The sequence below is a fragment of the Candida theae genome (assembly GCF_024610275.1).
Source record: "Candida theae strain CBS 12239 chromosome Unknown scaffold7, whole genome shotgun sequence".
Classification (NCBI taxonomy): domain Eukaryota; kingdom Fungi; phylum Ascomycota; class Pichiomycetes; order Serinales; family Debaryomycetaceae; genus Lodderomyces; species Lodderomyces theae.
In genome coordinates this window covers 188,369-200,811 of record NW_026261433.1, presented here as the reverse complement: position 1 = coordinate 200,811, position 12,443 = coordinate 188,369, and the positions used below count along the sequence as shown (strand labels likewise).

General features: G+C 40.2%; 5 protein-coding genes across 5 annotated transcripts; 2 read left to right on the top strand and 3 right to left on the bottom strand. All coding sequences in view use genetic code 12, as the record gives it.

The window, feature by feature from the left end:
* Positions 1 to 118: 118 nt before the first annotated feature.
* On the top strand, positions 119 to 1,624 carry KGF57_002299 (TFIIH/NER complex subunit; the record flags this gene model as incomplete). Its single annotated transcript, XM_051751599.1, has 1 exon — positions 119 to 1,624. The coding sequence occupies one exon, from the start codon at positions 119 to 121 to the stop codon at positions 1,622 to 1,624; it is 1,506 nt and encodes a 501-aa protein (XP_051609208.1).
* A 63-nt stretch (positions 1,625 to 1,687) lies between these two features.
* Positions 1,688 to 7,883, bottom strand: KGF57_002298 (STE13; the record flags this gene model as incomplete). The annotated part of the gene is made up of 3 exons (XM_051751598.1): positions 1,688 to 4,232; positions 4,390 to 4,891; positions 5,108 to 7,883. The coding sequence occupies 3 exons, from the start codon at positions 7,881 to 7,883 to the stop codon at positions 1,688 to 1,690; spliced, it is 5,823 nt and encodes a 1,940-aa protein (XP_051609207.1).
* Positions 7,884 to 8,358: 475 nt separating this feature from the next.
* On the bottom strand, positions 8,359 to 9,222 carry KGF57_002297 (mitochondrial 2-oxodicarboxylate carrier; the record flags this gene model as incomplete). Its single annotated transcript, XM_051751595.1, has 1 exon — positions 8,359 to 9,222. The coding sequence occupies one exon, from the start codon at positions 9,220 to 9,222 to the stop codon at positions 8,359 to 8,361; it is 864 nt and encodes a 287-aa protein (XP_051609206.1).
* Positions 9,223 to 10,321: 1,099 nt separating this feature from the next.
* Positions 10,322 to 11,173, bottom strand: KGF57_002296 (uncharacterized protein; the record flags this gene model as incomplete). Its single annotated transcript, XM_051751594.1, has 1 exon — positions 10,322 to 11,173. The coding sequence occupies one exon, from the start codon at positions 11,171 to 11,173 to the stop codon at positions 10,322 to 10,324; it is 852 nt and encodes a 283-aa protein (XP_051609205.1).
* A 552-nt stretch (positions 11,174 to 11,725) lies between these two features.
* Positions 11,726 to 12,385, top strand: KGF57_002295 (uncharacterized protein; the record flags this gene model as incomplete). Its single annotated transcript, XM_051751593.1, has 1 exon — positions 11,726 to 12,385. One exon carries the CDS (start codon positions 11,726 to 11,728, stop codon positions 12,383 to 12,385), a length of 660 nt encoding a protein of 219 aa, XP_051609204.1.
* Positions 12,386 to 12,443: the final 58 nt, after the last annotated feature.

Below are 12,443 nucleotides of genomic sequence, written 5' to 3'. Positions count from 1 at the left end.
AAAGAGATGAGGAGGGTTTGATAATTTTGATCTCATCCTAAAACTTTGTATATAAATGTTCACGCTACCACCCACTTGCAGAAATGAGAAAACGCCTATCACTCTTGTACTTTGACAAATGTCGTCCAACTTGTTCAAAAGCACAGTTAATGAGTACCTAGAGGACCTCCCCAAGCCCGTGCAACTGAAGTTGTACGAGGCACCAGCAACGTGTTTATCCATATATCGACTTCTATCCCCAATGGCCAAGTTTTACATAATGGCGATGGTTTTCAATGACAAACCACTTGCTATGAGAGACTTAACCAAATGGTGCAAACCGCTGGCAAAGAAAATGGAGTTTGAAGCATTGAGACGTTTGGAACTGTTGCATTTGATTGAGTATGATACCAAAAGGACCAATGTACGCTTGAACTCGATTTTTAGATCAAACTTTCGAGATTGTCTCACTGGTTCTCAAGACTCAAACGCGTTTGGAAGTATCAGCAGCGACGATGATGAAGCGGACAAAATTGAAACTACATTTTTAGACAAGTTTGCATCTCATGAATGGGAAACAATATTGCATTTTATGGTTGGTACCGAGGGAACCCCTGCCCCATCGAGCTCAGTATTAAGCTTATTGAAATTGGGCGGTCTTATGGAGGGAGACTCTACATTGAATATCACGAATACTGGATTCCAATTTCTTTTGCAAGATGTGAATGCTCAAATCTGGACTTTGCTTCTACAGTATCTAAACCTAACGTCAGAGTTGAATATGAATCCCGTTGATGTCTTGAACTTTATTTTCATTCTAGGTTGTTTGGAGCTTGGGAAAAGCTACTCAGTATCAAGTTTGAGCGAGACTCAGGTGAGCATGCTTGCTGATTTGAAAGATCTAGGACTAGTGTATCAGAAATCGAGCTCATCAAACAAGTTTTACCCAACAAGGTTAGCGACGACACTTACGTCAGATTCCTCAGCATTGAAAACACCATCTATGGCCGTTGATCAAGCTTTGGAGGAAAGCGAAGGGCAAATGATGGCGTCAAATAGCCGAGAATCAATCATTATTGAAACCAATTTCAAAGTGTATGCATACACCAACTCACCTTTGGAAATTGCAATCCTCAATCTATTCGTTCAAATGAAGACAAGATTTTCAAACTTAATTTGTGGTCAGATCACGCGAGAGTCAATCAGAAACGCACTCTATAATGGAATTACATCCGATCAGATTATCAAATTTTTGGAGACGCATGCCCATCCCCAAATGCGAGCATTGGCAAAGGAAAAATTGGATAAAAAAGTGGAGTTTGACGCCAGTCATAATATCAATACTGCTGGTGGAGCACCTCAAAGTAAAGCCGATGGCGCAATATCGCAACACAAATTGGAAGTGATTCCGCCCAATGTTGTTGATCAGATTAAACTTTGGCAATTGGAACTTGATAGGATTCAAACGGTTGAGGGTTACTTGTTTAAGGATTTCGCCAACCAGCAGGAATACGATATGTTGTCGACTTATGCCACAGAGCTAGGCGTATTGGTATGGGGCGATAAGGTCAAAAGAAAATTCTTTGTTACGAAGGATGGTATGGCACAGGTTGCTGATTTTGCCAATAGGAAGCTCAGAGGGTAATGTAACTATCGGGTTTGTATTCCGTTATAGGTTATATACAGCTATTCACAAGTTTTGCAAGTTTCATCCTGAGCATGATTCACAATTCTCTGCATCTCGTATATCACAAGCTACCGGGGTCATATCATGAATATCATACACTTCAGAATCGGGCGTTGCATAAACCGACACTCTTCTTCGCTTTGGAGTCACCTCCACATATTTCTTTCTTTTGAGACTCTTGTGAACCTCTTGTTTCTCAGCTAGCTCTACTTGATCCTTATCAACAGTAAACTGTATTGCTCGTGTAGCAGCCTGTGTACGCAAATAGTACATCCCTGTTTTCAACCCCTTCTCCCACGCATAAAAATGACAACTGGTGAGCTTGCCAATAGTTGGATTCTGCATATATATATTCATGCTTTGCAGCTGGTCAATGAATTTTCCTCTGTCTGCAGCCATGTCTATGATGTCTTTTTGTTTTAGCTCCCACACAGTTCTATATAGCTTTTTGATGTCTTCAGGGATTATCGATATATTTTGAATCGATCCCCCATCTTGTATAATTTTGCTCCTCATTGCATTATTCCATATGCCCAAATCCGCTAGGTCGCGAATGAGATACTTGTTTACCACTTGAAACTCACCAGATATTACTCGACGCGTGTACAAATTGGATGTATAGGGCTCAAAGCATTCATTGAAGCCCAATATTTGCGACGTAGAAGCAGTTGGCATAGGAGCAATCAAAAGCGAGTTTCTCAACCCACAATGCTTTACGTTTTCTTTCAACTGGTCCCAATCGTCATAAAATGTTGGTTTATGGTTCCACATATCAAATTGTAAAACTCCTTTGGAAGCTGGTGAACCATCAAATGTGGAATATGGTGTCTCAAGCATGGCCAATTCGACAGAAGCTTCCACTGCACCATGGTATATGGTTTCAAAAATCTGTGAATTGAGTTTCTTTGCTTCTGCAGAGTCAAATGGCAACCTCAATTCAAGGAACAAGTCAGCCAATCCTTGCACTCCGATAGCTATCGGTCTATTTCTTTTGTTGGACTTCTCTGCTGAATCCACAGGATAGCGAGTTGCATCAATTACTTTGTTCAAATTACGGGTGACAACTTTTGTAGCAGCATGTAGTTTCTCGAAATCAAACTCAATACTTTCATCGTTTGAGTGAAGAAAAGAAGGGAGACCCAATGATGCTAGGTTGCACACTGCAGTTTCATCTGGGGACGAATGCTCAATGATTTCACAACACAAGTTCGAAGACTTTATTGTACCAAGATTTGATTGATTGGTTTTCTTATTGCATGCATCTTTGTACAACATGTAAGGCCCACCCGTTTCAGTTTGCGACTCCAATATTGCCAACCAAAGCTTTTGAGCCTTTATTGTTGTAGTTGCCAATCCTTGAGACTCATACAGCTCATACAAATTAACAAATTCATCTCCATAAACATCGCTCAAGCCTGGTGCCACATCAGGAGAGAACAAGGACCAATCACCTCCAGATTTCACTCTTTGCATAAACAAATCTGGAATCCATAACCCATAAAATAGATCCCGTGTTCGAAGCTCTTCATTTCCGTGGTTTTTCCTCATATTTAAAATGTCAAACACGTCGGCATGCCAAGGTTCCAAATATACAGCAAATGCACCTGGTCGCTTACCCCCACCTTGATCTACATATCGTGCAGTATTGTTGAAGACACGCAACATGGGCACCACACCACCAGCTCGCCCATTGGTACTAGCAATGTGAGATCCTTGGGCTCTGATGTTATGTATATGAATTCCAATACCACCAGAAGCTTTGGATATCAAGGCAGCTTCATGAAGTGTCTTGTAGATTCCATCAATAGAGTCATCTTTCATTGCCAACAAGAAACACGAGGAAAGGTAATTATATGTGCACCCAGCATTGTATAAGGTGGGCAGAGCGTGTATGAATAGTTTTTGCGACATTAGCCGGTAGGTCTCCTCTACCGCATCCACGTCATCTTGATGTATTTCAATCGCAACTCTGAGAAACATAAACTCGGGGGTCTCAGCTACCTTATCACCGATCCTCCAAAGATATGAGTTTTCCAAAGTCTTGATTCCAAAGTATGCTAGTTCAATTTCCCCCGTCTTTTCTATAATTTCATCAAACTCTTCACCGTGCTCCATCACGACTGTATAGAACTTTTCCGACATTTGGGCGTATGGTACTCCACGCGAATTGGTTGCCTGTTTGAGTCGTTTTACATTTTCACTAAACGTGTATGGTATTTGCAATTGCAAAAGATGAGCAACAACTCTGCCGGCAAATATGGCATAGTCTGGGTGGTGTATTATTCTCGTTGCTATTACTTCCGAAGCAAAATTGTACAACTCGTGCAAGGTGATGCTGTCAGGTAGACCAGAAAGTATGGAAGTCACGATTTCATCTAATCTTACGTGATCAGTGTCAAGACCGTGGCAAAATTCTGACAACAAATTACTTAGATACGCCTCGTCTATACTGTCAAGGACAGTTCCTGGATCGATAGTCATATGCTCAGTTTTGCAGACTTTGGAAGTGGCCCTCTTGGTATTGCGTTGAGCAACAAAAGCGATTTCGTAAGTATGAACTTCATCTCTCAAATATAGCAAAAAACAAAATTTAAGTTACAAATCTGAGACAAGGGAAAAAGAAATAAATCTCAACACAAACAGAGACAACCCTAGGTAGCTCTACACTTCATTACACTGCCGAATTAGGCAACCAATGAAATATACAAAAGAGCTACTCATACACTAAGTCATAATCAAGTTTCAAGATGTTGTACAAGTCCCTCATTGTAAATTGCGAGGAGAATGAGGGAGCATCTTTGGTTTCGTCGTGCGAGTCTTGCAAAAGTTCACCTTCACTCGAAACAAGAAGTCCAAGGTCTGCAAGTTGCTCAACCATTGCAGACTTATTTTCATTGGATGTTGCTTGAAACTCCTCTGAAACCTGTTCCCAAAAAGCCGCCCTTTCTTCTCTATCCTTCTCATTCTGTTTTTCCCATTGACGTCGCTGCCATTCCTGAAAACCTCCCATTTTGCTCATTGCAATAGACTGCTCATTGAACACGTAGTTTGAAGCAAGTTGTGCAACAGTACGCCAATAGTTTATCAAGTGTTGAATTTTGTTTTCATCTCTTACATATTTGGCTGCTTTTGTTAGAGTATCCTTCTTCAACTTGCAAATCCTCAATTGTTTATCCAAATTGGCTTCGTAAATTTGAATTGGGTTTAACAGAGTTTCCCTCTTGTCTGGGGATGTTAGTGAACCTTCAAAGACAAGACAATTACCTCCAACATACGTATTAATCGTTTGGTGTGCATTCCGTGTGTTGCAAAAAATTAGAGGAAAAAAAAAAAAAAAAGATGTACACAGGGACTCATAAAACATAGTTGGTGAAGTAAAAAAGAGATTTACTACAAAAGGGAGGAGATCAATTTTTTCGTTTCATTATACCTACAACATACCATCAAACCTTCCGTTGAAAGCATTCTTCAACCACGTGAGCAACTTTCCATACACGAGTGTGTTTGCATTATGGTAATCGATATTGTGATCACTATCTGGAAAAATCTGGACATCATAATTTCTAACATTTGCAGAGTTGAGTTGGTCCATAAGCCACATGGTGTTCAGCAAGTGTACATTATCATCAGCAGACCCATGCATGAGAAGGAACCTGTTGATATTTTTGAAATTCTCCACATCTTGAACTTTGGCATACTTTCCATAGTTGGGATTCTCATTTGGTTGGTTCATGTAGCGTTCAGTGTATATAGAGTTGTAAAACAACCAATTTGTAACCGGGGCAATGGCAACTCCGTATTTAAAGATTCGCCCATTATCGTACTCTAAAGTTTTCAAGGTGGTAAAGCCACCATAAGACCACCCCCATAGTGCCACGCGGTCCTTGTTGATAAACTCATTTGCCAGCATGTACTCAGATGTGATCAATTTGATATCCCTTGGTTCCCAGTATCCAATCCTATTATTGGCAAATGCTTGAAATCTCCAGTCTACGCCACCAGTTCCTCTTGGATCAATCACTAGCACAACTGCGTTTAGCACTGCACTTGCAACCTTTAAAGCATCAATGTCAAATTTCTTCAACACATTCTGTGATCCAGGGCCCCCGTAGGCATGGACTAATAATGGGTATTTGCGTTTTGGGTCAAAATTAGGGGGTAAAATCTCCTTGACGGATAACTCTAGATCAAACTTTGAGATTTTAATCTGCCTGTGGATCGTTGTTGGGAAGTTGATGTTTTGAAAATCCTTTTTTGAGACATCAAAGTGGTTGACCATTGGATATTGCAAAAGTGCCTTTTTTAGAGTATTTGCATCTTCCAAAGAGTCGTGCAATTCAGCCATATCAATCAATCTTTGCCACGGTTGGTTCGGTCCCTCGTATTGAAGATTCAAGAATCTTCCATTTTGCGAGAAAGAAGTGATGTAGTAACCATCTTCATCCAAGCTTGTAATCTCAATATACTTGTCCTTTGAAAGATCATACCCTACCAAGTGGGAGTCCATGGCACTTTTCTTGTTGGTGAGAAAGTAAATATAATTCTCTGTTGGATCATAAATGCCTTCACTAATAGTTTGATATTTGTTCAAAATCTTCAGCGGCATGATGTCACTCGGCTGGTCGAAAAGTGCTAGGTAGTTCTTGCCATCAACAACGTAGTTGTCCACGTAAGACCCTTTTACCAAGGTGATTGGCTTCATCTTCCCTACCCAACCTCCATATAGTTGAGTCACATTAACCGAGCCTAGCAACAGCAAACTGGTTACACCTCGGGTATACAATTTTTTTGAAAGAATTTTGCTTGTTCGATCAGTTTGTTTCACCAAAAAGTTGTCGTTATCAACCCAACTAGCCTGGTACACAACAAAGTCTCTTCCCAAACTGTCATCTTTGTCCTGCAAAGTTTCAAGTCGTTGACCATCTAGACTGTACACGTGGAACGAGATTAACGGATTTTTGGAGCCAGGTTTAGGATACAGGATGGAGCTTTTGATTGGATACTGATCTACTTGCCCAACCTTTTCTTCATTAGATTGATCGTACTGCATCCCCACTTCCGAACTTTCCTTCACATAGTAATCGATGTTCACTTCCTCAACCTGGGTGTCGTTGATTTTGGTAAACACAATTTGTTTCGAGTCTGGTGACCACCACACCATGCGGTCAGTTGCAACCACCTCCTCTTCATATACCCAGTCAGGTTTTCCATTGAAGATATAACGTGTTCCATCCGTGGTGATCTGCTGTACAGTATTATCCGATAAGTTTTGGACGTACAAATTGTGCTCAAACCCAAACAAGACAAAATTTCCATCAGGAGAAAACTCTGCGAAATGTAACTTTTCTAAAACGGAGGCTTTCAATTTGGATGTACTCTCCTTGACTTTCTCAGGCGGTTGAACAGGTGTGTAAGTTGAAAGCTGAGCATTGTAGATCCAATATAGGGCAAACGACAGGTGTCTCCATTGTTTCAAAGTGTCTGTTTTGATAAGATGAAAATTGTTGAGATGGTCAACGGGGGTTGACGGGTTCAATGCTACTTCCTCTATATTGAAAAAATTGTTTTGGTAAGCAAATTTCTTGGACGGTAGAAGAATTGCCTCATAATCGTTGTTAGCTCGTTTTATCAAATAAGAGCGCAGGGTAGACGTCAAGTAATACCCCCCTCCATTGCCACCTGGCGATTGATTTTCACTCAACCAATGGACCTCCTCTTCATATGTCATATAGTCACCATTTCTCCAGCCGTCAAACGTTAGATTCTTCAAACTTGGATCATATTTTGCTAGAGTTACATTCCGGTCACCCAAATTGACATTTGTTTGCCATTTTGAGTTCGATATTAGCTGTGACGGACTTTGATGTGAATACGCCACAATACCACCGATCCATAAGATTAAGCAAACCACTCCAGCAGCACTGCAATACGTCAAAGGAAACCCTTGTTTTCGATATTTTCGTAAAATAGACTGAAAGAACGGGTCGTTATTGAAATCGTCTTTTGTATCTCCATTCTTCATTGCACAGTTTTCGATGTCGTCTAAAAGGTTGGATGACCTGGAGTCAATGGACAGCTTGGAAGGAGTTTCATCATCATCATCATCATCATCATTGTCAAACGTGCTCACATCAGTCCCGGATGTTGATCGTAGGTGACTTTGGTCGACCATTTCATATTGTTCAATAGGTTTGTTAGGGTTGAGTGCTGAGTACATTGCTTCCACGTGTTAGTTATCTAGAACACAGCACGACTGTGGCATGGATTAGGAGTGATTGGTTATAAAAGGCACTCTATATGAAGGTGGACCGTGGTTTAGCTCTTGCCTCGTTGATTTTGATGTTGCAGAATGATATTTACCGTGAATATATTTCTTTTTTTTTTTTTTTTTTTTTCCAGCTTTTAGTGTACCTTCAATTAATCGGTGAGATCAAGTGGTTTGCGAAGGTTTCTTGCTGCCAAGTGTCAGTCAAGGAATTGTGTAAGGCAGGCTAAGCACAATGTGCCTCACTCGACGAAAGTTAGTAAAAAAAATGAGTTACATTTGCAGGTTTCAAGAGAATTTTCCTTTGGATTCCCAAAATGGCAAGGCGTTTATATTATTATCGAAAACATTCTATACAATTTCACGCAACACTGTTACGCTCTACAACTATGTCTATCCTCTTATATAAACACGGTTTCGGACTAGTCTACTTCTTGTCATTCAATTTTCTGAAAAAGTCCATACATGCAGTGAACACAACTAACAAAATACCACCACCTGGACCTAATCTCAAAACTTTTGGAATAAAACCTTTGTACAATGCACCAAATCCTTCTTCTTTGTAGACAATAGCTAAAGAAGGATAGGTCCATTTGTATCTTGCAGACCCAGCTTGAATTCTGGACTTGACAACATCGAAAGGAGTGTTCAACACGGTACCAAACGTTCCCCCAATTGTACCCGAGGTCAAGTCAAACAAGATCTTTTGTTTGTTATCTTTTGGTTTAGGCATCAATGATTTGACTTGATGGATACATCCAAAGTAACCGGCGTTCCACCAAATGTGTCTCCACATTGTCAGCTCAAGACCTTTGTATAAACCTAAAACTCCATTCTTTTGGATGATATCTTTGATAACTTCGCCCATACCATTGAATTTGGTAGTCTTGTCCTGCAATCTAATCTTGACCAATTCAAATGGAACAACAACAAAGGACTCTGTAGCACCGGCAGTAGCACCTGTAAGAATAGCCAACGGTTGAGTCATGGAAGCAACGCCAAAGAAATTCTTGTAGAATTTTCCCCATTCATCATTGGCAGCAAACTTGGTGGCTCTCTTTGGAGCCTCCATCAAGATGGGGGCAGTAATACCTTTGTATAAACGTGAAAAACCTTCTTCCCTGACAATAGTTCTAAGACAATTGAGCGTACCTTTGGTGGCATTTGTGGAGTCCAATTGTTGTCTAGTTTTGACAACATCCAATGGATACATAACAAGGATCTCAGAGACCCCAGCAATGGCCCCAGAAGCAAACTGGTAGATGAATGGTAATGGTGAAGGTTCTGCCATTGTAAAGTTGAGTAATTGAGTGTGAGATTCTGTGGATAAGATATATGTTTTACTGACTTAATTTGGTGGCAGCGTCAGCAATTGAAAATCCGGTGAAGTTGTTAGGTAAACTAAGGAGATAGAGAAAAGGCTCTTCAAATGGAATAGTTATTGTTTCAAAAGATCAAACAAGAGAAGTTGGTGGGAGATTTATTGAAATTTTAAATTTTCAGTTGATAAATTCAGCAGCAATGGAGAGAAAGAGACAGAGAGAGAGAAAGAAAAAAAAAGAAAACTTGGTTTCAAGGGATCAGTCAGCCGATAACTAAACCAAAGAGAAACAGAATAAAGAGACACAAAAATTTTTTTAAAAAAAAACTCAAGTGGGGTGGGGTGAGGGGGGGGAAGGGAAGGGAGGATGGAAAATATCTGCATTTACTACTACTCCTACTTACTGAATTATTCGGAACTACTTCGACTCTATTAGATGTTCTCCCTTTTATTTCAACTATTGCTCTAATCTACTCTTAATGTAAGGACTCATGCTTATCAATTTAAAGCTCACGATTGTTGTTTATTGAGAAACATTTTACACAAATTTCCACCCCACTTCACCTAATCACGTGATTTTATAACACATTCTCAATTTCTTCATTTTCAGAGACCGAGATCGACAAGGGGTAGGCTTGCATCTTCTAAGATGCCACTGGCCCTCTGGTGGACTACTTTTCGCCCACAGACACTTCGTTCAATGTCACCACGTTTTGTGTCGTTGTCTGCGCATCTTTCTTCACTTCTTTTTCTCTCGGTATAAAATTTTCACCATCGCAGAAAAAAAAAAGTTTCAACCACTTACCTTTTTCTTCTTCTTCTTCTTCTTCTTCTTCTTCTTCTTCTTCTTTGTGCGGCAGCCAAAGCTTTAACCGTGTTGCTTGTCTGTTCTTTTCCAAATCCTTACGAGTTGGCGAGCGTCAAGCTTCTGGCGAGATTAATATCTACACAAACGATCATCTTAACGCCCTTTCATTGAAATTGCAAGAGACAAATTCAGTGAGGGCTGGTAGATCAAACATTTCTTTCAAAAAGTATACTTTGTACTTGTATTGTTTCCTACGTAGACTCATAACCACAATCCTCTTACCAATGCCAACGAAAAATTGATGGCTAGACCAGCTATAATTGCCATCTTTTGTCTTTTGTTGAATACCGTGTCATCAACTAGAAGAAATACTACCGATATGACTCCAAGAAACACACCGAGACAGAATCCAAGTAGCAAATCTTCATTGATTCTTGTTTCGTCGGTATCTAATGGTGTTTGAGGTGGTACTTGATCTCCAGTTTCTGTACCCGCAGATGCAGTGTTTCCCGTTGTTGCACCTTGCTCAACTGCATCATTATTTGAAGTAGATTCAATCCATCTTTCTTCTAACTGTCGTAAATTACGTTGCCTATTTTCATCTTCCTCTAAATCGGTAATTTCACTGCCAGTGCTGGCTAATCCTTGGCCGTATATTTGATAAAATTGCCTCCTCAAATCATTGACATCCTCCCTTGAAAATCCTTGTTGCAACAAACGGTCAAAACCAATCACATTGGGGGTAGTGGTGACTTCTTGAGGTCTATTATCCAACTTGCTCTCATCCTCAAGCTGCTGTCTTGTTAACTCCTCACTCACAACACAATGAATGTATATGGAGTCATTATCAGACAATGTTGCCAACCGGGGCTTCAAAACTTCCTTTAGAAAGTCAGTCTTTTCATTCAATACTCGTCCGTTATAAATCAATTTCAATCGCTTGGTCGAGCACTGTGGCAATTTGCTTCTGATGGACGCTTTCAACCAAATCGTATTGATCAACTTGTTTACATCGTCTTTATCAAAATTGATGCTGATCGGTATAGTTAGATCGGGTATCTGCTCTGTAGACGATAAGGCGTTGGTGAATCTTATGACGAGTTCAAGTCTCATGTTGTGGTATGTTTTGTGGAGTTGAGGAGGAGCTGGTTTCTTGTTTGCTTTGGTTGTCTTTATTTTTTATTTGTATTTTTATTTTCATTTGTATTTTTATTTTTTATTTTTATTTTTTATTTTTTCCCTTCGATATGGTGGCACCACCCAAAGGCAAGGGAAGTGTTTGAACGGCTAGGAAGAACAAACCGTCTTATTGGAATCGGTTCTAATTACGGCAGATCTTGATTCTCAGTATGATGCTATCGACTTGCCGTATATTTCGAAAATTGAAATATTCTGAGATCTCAAAGGCTAAAAAGATTGGATCTTACAGCGGATGAGCCATCCACCTGGCCCTCTCATTAAGAACATTAGCTTTAGACAGGATACCTCTACCTATTCCAACTACCTTGAGTTGTATCATCTTTTTGTTCTCAACTCTTTATACACGCCGGAGATAATGGTGATGTCATCGGACTTTGTCGACGGAAAAGAAAATTCAGTTTAATTTTATTGCGACTTAAAAAAGAAAATTCACACTTTTAACCAGCTACTTTGCCATCAACAAACATGTCGTCAGTGGGGTCAGATATTAACGATACGGTTTCCAAAGTGAAAGGATCAGTGGATGATCAATCAGTTACCGATCAGGAATCAGGGTTGAGATATGCTGCATATGCCAATAGGCTTAGAACCATCTTGTTGGCTTCCCACCGATATGTCGCTTACACCTCAGATATCGGAGAATCATTTAGACCAGTGGCACATCCATATTTGGTCAAGTCTGGGTACGCAATTTCCTGGCTTTATATCATTGGCGATGTTTCGTATGCGTCTTGGATAACAAAAATGAAGAGTGAGGGAAGATACACCCCAGGTTTGAAGCCTTGGGATAAAGAACCAAAGCCAGATGCCATTGCTGCAGAAACATTTAAACAGACACACAGCTTGGTTGATTCTGATTGGCGGTTGAGCGCGTTGAAACGAGGCATTTTCCAAAGTGTCGCCTCTATGGGATTGCCCGCTTTTACTATCCACAGTGCTGTTCGTTATTCATCATATTTGTTCAAGAGCACCGGAAACAAGGCATTGAAAACTTATGGACCCGTTGCAGTTGGATTAGGAATTGTCCCATTGCTACCATACGTTTTTGATGAACCTGTTGAGCATGTCGTAGACTGGGTATTTGACAAAGGAGAGAAACTTTACGTGAGGGAGAAATTGGCTTAGCATTGAGGCAGAGATTACATAGATTAGAGACCATTAGACATTAGAAAAAACATTACTG